Here is an 11,084-nt window from a genome sequence, read left to right on the forward strand (position 1 = left end):
CCCCCCCACCTCATCCGTGTGTCCCCCCCCCTTTTTCCGTGACACCCCCCCCCCCCGTGTTGTGGCAGGGCCCTGCACAGAGCCCGGCCGCCCGCAGATGGAGCTCACGGACCGCGGGATGTGGCCGCAGCGGGGTGGGGGACCCCCCCCCCGCCACCTCCTGGGCATGCTGGGGGTGGGGGGGACGGGGGACACCCAGCCGGGGGGGGCGCTGTTTGGGGTGGGGGGGGTACCCACCTAAGGATCCGTTCATGTGATGGGGCTCCATCGCGCTCATGCCACCCATGGGCCCCTCGGGTCCGGGCCCCATCGGGAACTGGAAGGAAGAGGGGGGGGGCGGTGAGCGATGCGGGACACCCCCCTGCCATCCCTGTGTCCCCCCCCCCCCCCAAATCCCCATGACTCACGTTCGGCCGGTTCCCCGCGGGCCCAATGGGGTTCATCATGGTGTACATGTTCTCGCTGGAGTTAGTGGAGTCTGGGGGGGGGGGAAGACACACACACACAGATGGGGGGGTAAGCACAACACCCCAAATTTCCCCCCCCCCCCCCCAATAATGTCCACCCCCCACCCCTGCGCCTCCTCCTGTCCCTCTCCCTGCTGCAGACACTCACCTCCGGGGCTGGGCAGGATTGGGGTGCCGGGGGGGCCACCGCCCCCGGGAGGGCCCTGGGGGGGGGGAAAGGAAAGAGGTGGGTCAGGGGTGGGGGGGCACAGCAGGTTTGGCTGCACCACAGCCCCCCCCCCCCCCCCCCCATCCCCCCGAGTGCACCCCGATACTCACCACGTAGTTCCCAGGGGACGAGGAGGAGTAGGCGATCTGGGGGGGGACAAAAGGGGAGGGGTCAGCATGGGGGGGCACAGAGCCAGCACCCCCATGGCCCAAGTTATGTCCCCCCCCCTCAAAGGTATTTGCCCCCCCCCCCAGTACTTACGGAGTTGGCGTTGGGGTTCGGCCAGGGTCCGCGGCCACCGGGGCCCCTGGAAGGAAATGGGGAGAGGTGAGGGGGGGGGGTTCCTGCTGGTGCCTGCTCCCTCCCCCCCCCCCCCTCCCGACCCAACCCTGTGTGGCCACCCGGGTCCCCCCTGCCCAGCTGCGGGGCACGGGGGGCGCTATGGGGGGGGACAAGTGCCTTACATGTTCATGGTGGGCATGCCAGGGCCGGCCAGCGAGCTGGGGGGGGGGACGCATCCCGCTGCCCGTAGGTCTGTGGGGAGAGCAGGGGGTCAGCAGGGACAGGGACATCCCCGTCCCTGTCCCCGTCCCTGTATCCCAGTTCCCAACCTCATCCCTGGCCCCATTCTTGTATCCCTGTCCCCAAACCTATCCCCATCCCCATCCAAGTCTCCCTGTCCCCAAACCCAGCCCCATCCCAGTCCCACTCCCTGTTCCCGTCCCCATCTTCCTGTCACCATCCCCGTATCCCTGTCTCCACCCCTGTCCCCAACCCCGTCCCCATCCCTGTATCCTTGTCCCCATCTTTGTATCCCTGTCCCCAACACCATCCCCATCCTGCATCCCTGTCCCCAACCCTATCCCTGTATCCTCGTCCCCATCCCTGTCCCCAACCCTGTCCCCATCCCTGTATCCTTGTCTCCATCCCTGCATCCCTGTCCCCAACCCCATCCCTGTATCCCTGTCCCCAAACCTACCCCAATCCCCAACCATGTCTCCCTGTCCCGAAACCCAGCCCCATCCCAGTCCCAGACCCCGTTCCTGTTCCCATCTTCCTGTCTCCACCCCTGTCCCCAACCCCATCCCCATATCTGTGTCCCCAAGCCCATCCCTGTATCCTTGTCCCCATCCCTGCATCCCTGTCCCCATCCCTGTATCCCTATCCCTGTATCATTGTCCCCATTCCTGCATCCCTGTCCCCAGCCCCATCCCTGTTTCCCTGTCCCCATCCCTGTATCCCTATCCCCGTATCCTTGTCCCCATCCCTGCATCCCTGTCCCCAGCCCCATCCCTGTTTCCCTGTCCCCATCCCTGTATCCCTATCCCTGTATCCTTGTCCCCATCCCTGCATCCCTGTCCCCCCGTGCCCCCCTCACCTGGGGGGCCATGCCGGCCATGCCTCGCGGGGGGTTCATACGCTGCATCGGGCCCCCCATGCCGGGATGCCCTGCACAAAGGGGGAGGCATGAGACCCCACAGCACCCCCCCACCGAGCTCGGGGCGGGGGGGGGGGGACATGGGGACAGGGACCTCCCCCCCCAACTCACCCTGCGACCGCGCCGCCGGATCCATGGCGTTGGGCAGCAGCGGCTGGGAGCCGGGGACACCCACGGGAGGCTGCGGAGAAGGTGGGGGGGGGACGGACAGTGGGTCAGGGTGCTGTGGGACCCCCACCCAGAGGGGTCTGCACCCACTTGGGTGGGGGGGGGCTCGGGGGGGGGGTGTGTGTGTGTCCCGTCCGCAACCACCTCACCTGGTTGGGCATCCGGAGGGGGGGGCCGGGGGCCACCGGGGATAGCGGGGGGACATGAAGGGCTGCAAGAGAAGGATGGGGAAGGGGGTGAGTTGGAGCTGGGGGGGGGGGAGGTTGTGGCATCACCCTGGGGGGGGGGGGGGGGGGGGGCCGGGGCGAGGGGGGGCTGGGGCATTCCTGCGGGCGCTGTTGTTGTGGGGGGGGGGGGTTGGGGGGGCGCTGCCGGGCTGTGCCCTTACCTGGCTGTGTGGCCCCAGCATGGGGGCCCCGGGGTTGTGGGGCGGAGGTTGGGCGTGGGGTGATGGCTGAGAGCCCGCAGGTCCCTTCAAGAGAAATAAAACACGGTTATGGGCTGGGGGGGGGGCAGCGGCCCCCGGGTGGGGGGGGGCGGGGGGGGCACCCCGGTGGGGGGTGTTGGGGGGGGAACATGGGGCTGACCCCAGCCTGGGGAGGGGGCAGCACTTGGGGGGTGGGGGGGGGAGTGTCTGGTTGTGCCACGGCATGGGGGGGCCCCTGGTTTGTGTAACCCCCCCCCCAGCTGCACGCACACGCGGTGCTCGGGTGTGTGAACACGCTAAGGGCACGCACACGCCTGCACACATGGCACAGGGAGCACAACCGAGCTCCTGGTAAGGCACAACACAGGCTCACACGCATGTGCATGCTCACACACACACGTGTTTGCGCACATGCAGTGCCCGTGCATACACACAGGAGCTCTCTGTGCACACACCTGCGTCATGCAACACACACGCGTGCAGTGCCTGGATGCACACTTAGAGCTCTGCGGGGACACGTGTGCACGCTCACGCATGCTCACACGCCATGCTGTGAGCACAAACGATGCTCACACTTGTGCATGCACGCACGTGTATGCTCACACGTGCACAAGCAAGCTCACACACCTATGCACACATACACGTGCTACCACACACACACGCATGCTCACATGTATGTTCACACACACATCTGCATGCTCGCACATGCGTGCACAAGCACACGCAGCAGGATGACACACACACACACCCCCCCAGGACCCCCGAGCCCCACGCAGGCATCGCAGGCAAGGGGGGGGCACAGCCCCGGGGCCCCCAGTGCGGGCAGGCTGGTACCTGAAAGAAGGCGGGGGGCATGGGCCCCCCCGGCATTCCGTCCCCGGGGGGCAGGTTCCCCATCACCGGGCTGGGAGCCGCCGCCGCGCTCTGCGGGGAGAGGAGAGCTCAGCACCAGGGGGGGAGTAGGGGGGGGGGGATCCCCCAGTAGCCCCCCCCCCCAGCACCCCGCAGTGCCGGATGTGGCCTCCCTGGTACATCTCGGGGCGGGGGGGGGCACCGGGGCTGGCCTCCATCCCCAGGGCCACCGTGTCCCCATGTCCCCAACCAGCCAACAGGGTGACGCCGGCTGAGCTCACCCTGCGCGAGCAAGAGGGCGGCGCGGGGAGAACCCGGCACCATCCTCCCCCCCCCCCAGCCAAACCGGGGGGCGGGGGGCAGGGGGCTGCGGCTGGCCCCGGGGGGACCCCAAGGGGGCTGGCTGGGCCGGGGGGGGCGTGGGCAGGGGGCCCTGGCCCCACTCGCCTGCCGGCCCCGTCCGAGGGGAGCTGTTAAGGGAAGGAATGTGCCGGTTTTCCGGCTCGGCCCCTCCGCCACAACTGGTTTCAATTTGTAGGGGAGGAGGAGAAGGAGGGGGGGGACCCCGCACTGCCCCCTCCACCCGGGGGGCCCCCGCGCTGCCCCACGGCCCCCCAGCCTGCTGCAGGGGGAGGGGGGGCCCCCGGCTGCATTTGGATGGAAGCGGGGGGGGCATCACCCAGCAATGGGTGATGGGGTTGGGGCACCCATGGGTGCTGCCAGCACAGGAATGGGGATGGGGAGTGGGGACAGCGAGACCCTGGGGGGTCCCGTGGGGGGCACAGGGGTCACGCCAGCACACGGCTCACGCCTGGGAGATGGGTGACACCAGGCACACGGGTGACAGTGGGTGCCTGGGGGCACCCAGCCGGGGGTCCCTGCCCCACGGCACGGCTGCGCTGGGGCCCAGGGGCTGGATGGGGGGTCCCATGGCCCCCAGCCTCATTTTCCAGCTGCAGGATGGGGCTCCCAGCGCTCCCCAGCCCCGGGGGGCATCTGCAAGACAATGGGGGTCTGTGCAGGCAGCCAAAACCAACAGAGCCCGGGGGGAACTGGCGAGACTGCGAGGGACTGGGGGGGGGCAGGGGCGGCAGGCGCAGTGTCCCCCATCCAGAAACCACCCCCAATGCCCTGAACCCCCCCAGCATCCCTCCTCGCTAACCCCTCGTCCCCCACTGCGGTAGGGGACATCAGGGAGCCCATCATGGTTCCACTATGGAGCTCATCAGGGAGCCATCATAGAACCCACCACGGTCCCACCATGGAGCCCACCACGGTGCCCATCATAGAGCCATCACAGAGCCCACCATGGAGCTCACCACAATCCCACCACAGTGCCCATTGTGGTGCCCAACACAGAGCCATCATGGAGCTCACCATGGTCCCACCATAGTCCCACCACAGAGACCATCATGGTGCCCATCCTGGAACCATCACAGAGCCTATCATGGAGCTCACCACAATCCCACCACGGTGCCCATCAAAGAGCCATCATGGATCTCACCATGGTCCCACCACAGTGCCCATCATGGCACCAAACACAGAGCCATCATGGAGCTTACCACAGTCTCCCACCACAGTCCTGCCACAGAGCCCACCACGGTGTCCATCTCGGAACCATCACAGAGCCCATCATGGAGCTCACCACAGCGCCCATGACGGTACCCAACACAAAGCTATCATGGAGCCACCGTGGAGCCACCATGGTCCCACCACAGTCCCACCAAAGTGCCCATCCCAGAGCACATCATGCTGCTCATCACTGGAGCCACCATGGTGCCCACCCACCCTCGCCCACCCCAGCAGGGCACAGGGGACTGGTCCCTAACCAGCAGCTGCCCCAGGGGGCCCGTCCCCTTCACCGAGAGGGTGCCAGGAGGGGTGCCGGGTGCGATGGCAGCAGTGTCACCCCACAGCCGTGGGGCCCATACAGTGCCCACAGAGCCACCCCAGCGACAGCAGGGCAGCCTCTGCCTGGGGGCGGGGGGGCACAGGCCCTGTCCCCTCTTGGGGACCCCCCCACTCTCCTGCCCCACAGCACAGGGATGGTGCTCAGAGCGGGGCCAGCACTGCCCCCCAGCTCCAGCCCCACAAGGGGGACAGTGCTGTCCCCCCCCCCCGCTGTGGCAGGGACTGAATTGGGCCCCCCCCCCCCCCATCACTCAGTGATGCAAAGCAGAGTTGCCATGGCAACAAGTTGGGGAGTTTTGGCTCCTCCTGCAGGCTCAAGGTCAGGAGGGAGAAAATGGGGGGGAATACGGGGGGGGGAGGGGGGTGCAGGCTGGGGGCTCCCCACAGCACTGCACCCTGGAGGGAGACCCCAAACCCGGCTGTGGGGCTGGCTGCTGCACTGCTCCCCCCACTGCCCCACACAGGTTGGACGGGGGGGGTCACCGTCCCCACGATGCTCAGGGTGGGGGGGGTCCTGATGCACCTCGGGGGGATGCAAACAGCACCCGTGGGGAGGGCAAGGGGCACCCGCTCCACGCCAGGGAGCCCCAGTTCACCCCGTGGGTACCAGTTTGGCCGCGGTGGTCGGTGGGCACCGGGATGGGGCCGTGGCCGTGCTGGGGTGCAGAGTTGGGGGGGGGGGGGGGGGCGCTGCGGGGGCTCCCCCCCCCAGCAGCAGTCCCCAGCGCCCCGGCTCTGCCTGCCAGGCAGCACTGCCATGGCAACGCGGCCTGACCCGCGCCATGTCCCCGGCGTCACCGCACCGGCAGCCTCATTAATTCCAGCATGGAAATCAGCTCTGTGCCGCGCCGGGGGCCGGGGGCGGCGAGGGGAGAGGGGTGGGGGGGGTGGCGAGGGGAGGGGGGGGGGGGGGGGGGCCCTGCTGCAGCCCCCGCGGTGCTGGCGCAGGCACACGCGTGCCCACGCACGCCCACGGGGGACCCGCTGCCCCCACAGCGGTGACAGGCATCCCCGAGGGGAGCCTGGTCACCCCCACCCCCAAACTGGGTGCTGTTGTGGGGTGCTGAGCACCCAGGGAAAGGGGGGGGTGGTAGGGGGAGGCCCGCTCTGGTGGGATGGGGAGGGAGTTGGGGGGCAGCGTGTGCCCTGTGGCCTCCTGCATCCCACAGCATCCCACATCACCACGGACCCCGCAGCATCCTGCATCCCACGGTACCATGGATACCGCAGCATCCTGCATCCCCCAGCACCGCGTGCCCCACAGCACACACACACCCCCCCCCCCGCACAGCACCACGTATCCCACAAGGCACAGCACCGTCTGTCCCACGCCATCCCCCATCCCTGTATGCCCCACGGCATCCTGCATCTCTCTACATCCCACCGCATCCTGCATCCCACGGCCTTCCGCATCCCATGGCATCCTATCCTGCACACCACAGCATCCTGTATCCCACAGCATCCCACATCCTGCGGCACCGTGGACCCCGCAGCATCCCACATCCCAGTGCCGTGGACACCCCCCAGCATCCCGCATCCCAGCGCTGAGGATCCCACAGCATCCTGTATCCCAGGGCCATGGACCCCCCAGCATCCCATATCCCAGTGCCAAGGGTCCCGCAGCATCCCACATCCCAGTGCCACGGACCCCTCCAGCATCCCGTATCCCAGTGCCGTGGACCCCTCCAGCATCCCATATCCCTTGCCATCATGGACCCCGCAGCATCCTGCATCCCAGTACCATGGACCCCCCAGCATCCCATATCCCAGTGCTGTGGACCCCCCAGCATCCCACATCCCACAGTGCCGAGGACCGCCCCCCCCCCCAGCATCCCGTATCCCTTGCCACCACGGACCCCGCAGCATCCTGCATCCCACACCCCTGGGACCACACACCACCCCCTGTCCCAGGGCAAGGTGCCCCCTCCCAGACACACCCCCCCCCCCCTCAGCGGGTCCCCACCACCCCAGGACCCGGTTCTCCTCCTGACACCCCCGTCCCCCCCCCTGCCTGCAGCCCTGCCCGCAGCCCCGGCAGGAGCGGGCAGCCCGGCTGTTGACTCTGTGCCAATGATTAACTCGCCCAGAGCTGGCGCCGATATGGAGCGGGGCTGCCGGTGGCGGGGGGGGGGTGGGGGGTGTCCCACCGGTGACGGAGGTGGGGGGGGGGGTCCCACCAAGCCCCAGGACCGTGGTGGCCCTTGGGGTGAGGGGGAACAGACCCCAACCCCACGGGGTGCCCCCTGGTTGGGAAGCCAGAACCCGTTCGCCCACGCCATGGGATGGGGTCTGTGGGATGGGGCCGGATCTGGGGGTCCCTGTCCCCCGTGGGGGGGTTGGTGGCAGGGGATGGGCACGCTGGGGTCCCTGGGGGGCGGGGGGGACGCCGAGCCAGGCCCCCAGGGATTACCCCCCCCTCCACGTCGCCCTGCAAAATAGGTCACCCAGGCTGGCGAGGCCGGGGCTGGCAGAGCCGACGTTAACCCCCAGCCCGCCGGTGTCCCTGGCACTGGGGGGGGGGGGGGCGGGTCTCACCAACACGGGGCGGGGGGGGACAGCAGGGCACCGAATCCCCCCCCCGGCACCGCGGTACTCACGTAGTCATGGAAGGCTTTGGCCTCGCTGGAGTGCTCACAGGTTTCCCGGCGGTCGGGAGCGGCACAGTACAGGTCCCAGAAGACGCTGGAGGTGGGGGGGACAGTGGGTCAGGACACCCCCCTCGAGATGCGTCCCCGTCCCCCCACACCACCCTCACCCGTCGTGCCCCCACAGCACGTCCCCCACCACCAGCTGAGCCCGGCCACACTCATGTCACTGATGGCCAGCAGATTTGGGGGGGTCACTGCTGTGTCGTGTCCCCCCCCCCGCCCCGTTGTGGTGGGGGCCTCCCAGCTCCAGCGCTGCCGCCTGTTTTCCCTGGAAACGGTCGCTACGGCCAGAGCCCAAATTCCTGGGACTTTACATCAGGCTGCAGCATCCCAGGGCGGGATGGGGGGGTCCCACCGCCCGTGTCCCCCCACCTTGGGGTGGGGGGGTGTCTGGGCCAGCGGAGGGGCCCATAGTGCATGTCGTCCCCACCAGCACCATTTCTGGGTGCCCCCCCCCCCCCCCCCCCCCGGATTTGGGGGGTGCAGTGGCCGGGTGCCAGCAGTGGGAGGGTTAAGGGCCTGGAAGGCGCTGTGCCCCCCCCCCTTTCCCTGCTGTTCCCCCCCCCCCCCCATAAATCACCAACTAATCGTTTATTGGAAATGGCTAAATGCGGCGCTGGCGGCACCGCGGCGCCCGGCACGGCCACATCCTGCGCCCCGCTGAGCCCCCCCTTCATGAGATCCCCACCATGACACCCTCTCCCCCCTCTGCCCCCCAGCACACACACCCCCCCCCCCGCCACCCCATGTGCTCTGCTGGGGCTCCCCCCCCGGGTGCGGGGGGTCCGGCCCCAGGCTGGGACCCCCCCTCTGCCCCACGCTTGGTGCCAAATTGGATCCATCTGGAGGGGCCGGGCGGGATGGCGAGGCGGGGGGGGGGGGAAGGAACTGGGGCGTAGAAGGCGGGGGGGGTGGGGGGGGCGCGAAATCACTGATGGGAAAAGCAGAACGGCAGGTTTATGGGGTACGAGGTGATGTGGCGGCAGCGTGGGGAGGGGGGGGGGCAACCCCCAGCCGCAACCCCAGCCCCACTGCCTAGGGAATGCCGCGGGGGGGGGGGGGTCCAGCCCCTCTCCCGGCCCCCCCCCCCCCCCCCCCCATCCCGACTCACCACCACCAGGAGTGCAGGAAGCCGGGGGGGCTCGCCCAGCGTGATGTTCTTCTCCCATCGGATCTGCGGAGAGGGGGGGGGGACAAGGAGCAGGGAAGGGGGGGGGGGGGGGTTGTCAGGCATCACCTCCCCAGGCCTGACACCCCGGGAATGGGCTCAAGGAGCCCGAGAGGGGGCTGCAGGGCCCCACACCCCTGGGATAGGGGGGTGTCCCCCCCCCCTCTTACCTCCGACAGGAAGGTCTGGGCCGATTTCTGGGCCCCCACGTGCAGCAGGTACTCGTAGACGTACAGTGCCAGCCTGCGGGGACAGGGACAGGGATGGGGACAGGGTGTCAGCGATGGCGCCCCCCCCCCCAAGGGACCCACTGCCCCAGGGGTGCCCCACTGCGGGGACAGCACCCCCGCGACTGTCACCGCCGGAGGGGCACAGTGACATCCCCATCCGGCAGACCCCAAAAACGCAGGGGGTGGGGCGGCCCAAAATGACGCCAGGATGGAGCCCCCATTAAATAAGCGGGGAATTAACGAGGGGGATTCCACGACACCTCCCTGCGAGGGACCCCCACGGGTATCCTGGTGACACCGAGTCCCACGGGTGACACCGGGCGGCCCTCCACGGCGACCAGCCCCAGCACTGGGGTGGCCACGCTGGTTCCCGGTTGCCCCCTCGGTGGGATGAGGGAGGGACGGGTGACACGTCCCACGCGGGACGTGGCCGAGGGGTGAGTGCCACCGTGGGTGTCCCCTGGCCGGGGGACACTCCGGGGGACACAAAAGCCCCGTCCCTGGTGCTCCATCACCCCCGGCAGCGGGGAACGGGACCCACAGGGACCCCACGGGGGTGTCCGGGCACAGGGGGACCATCGTGGGGTGCAGCCCCCCCGGGTCTGGCAGGTGTCCTGGGGACAGACAGGGCCCCATCGGGGACAGCGGTGGCCCAGGGCACCGGGGCACAGCGGGGACGGGGACAGTCGGGGATGCCGGGTCACGCTGCCGGTGCCCCGGGGGATGGTAATGACCCGGGGGGGGGACGGCGGTGCCCGGGGGATGGCAGGGACCGGGGGTACATCACGGTTCCCGGTGCCCCGGGGGATGCAGGGACCGGGGAGCATCACGGTGCCCGGTGGAAGGTAAGGTCCGGGGGGGGGCCATCACGGTGCCCGGGGGATGCAGGGACCGGGGGACCATCACGGCTCCCGGTACCCGGGGAGATACCGCGGACCGAGGAAGGGGGGCATCACGGCTGCCGGTGCCCCGTAGGATGGTAGGGACGGGGGGGAGCATCACGGCTCCCGGTGCTCCGGTGGATGCCGCAGACCGGGGGGCACCGCAGCTCCCGCTGCCCCCGGGGCACATCGCGGCTCCCGGTACCGTCCGGCTGAGCCCCGACGGCTCCCGATGCCCGGCGGCGGGGCGGGGCCGCGGGGGTCCGCCCGCCCCCCGTTCCCCCCCCCCCCCCATCCCCCAAACTCCCCCCGACCATCCTCCCTCTCCGTCCCCGCTCCCCGGCGGCCGCCCCGGCAAACTTCCGCGCCCTCCCCCCCCCCCCCCTTACCCGGCCCCCCCCATCCCGGGGCTCCCGCCTCCCGCCGCACTCACTTCTCGCGGGCCTGGCCGTCCGAGGGCACACCGGAGCCCTTGCCCTTGGCGTACATGCTGGGGCGGCGGCGCGGCACCGGCTGTCAGCGGCCCCGGCCCCGGCCCCGCTCCCCCGCCGCCATCCCGGCCCCGGCCCCGGCCCCGGCGGCTCCGGCCGCGCGCCCGCGGGGGAGCTTGAAACCGCCGCGCCGGGCCGGGGGTCCCCGCGCCGCCGCCGCCTCCCCCCGCCTGGCTGTTCCAGCAACGCCGCCCC

The 11,084-nt window shown here is 70.0% G+C and overlaps 1 protein-coding gene across 1 annotated transcript; it reads right to left on the reverse strand.

Annotated features, from left to right (window-relative positions):
• Window positions 1-237: 237 nt before the first annotated feature.
• LOC141477902 (single-stranded DNA-binding protein 3-like) lies at window positions 238-10,887 on the reverse strand (the record flags this gene model as incomplete). Its single annotated transcript, XM_074167079.1, is given in 18 exon segments — window positions 238-316; window positions 408-478; window positions 616-670; window positions 786-821; window positions 937-982; window positions 1,140-1,209; window positions 1,655-1,676; window positions 2,054-2,124; window positions 2,225-2,294; window positions 2,431-2,463; window positions 2,466-2,492; window positions 2,670-2,753; window positions 3,543-3,632; window positions 8,069-8,153; window positions 9,231-9,259; window positions 9,261-9,293; window positions 9,458-9,530; window positions 10,832-10,887. Coding segments are annotated over 18 exon segments (1,030 nt in total), but the record flags the coding sequence as incomplete, so codon positions are not given.
• Between the last annotated feature and the right edge of the window lie 197 nt (window positions 10,888-11,084).

Source organism: Numenius arquata, unplaced genomic scaffold (genome assembly GCF_964106895.1).
Source record: "Numenius arquata unplaced genomic scaffold, bNumArq3.hap1.1 HAP1_SCAFFOLD_1748, whole genome shotgun sequence".
Classification (NCBI taxonomy): Eukaryota; Metazoa; Chordata; class Aves; order Charadriiformes; family Scolopacidae; genus Numenius; species Numenius arquata.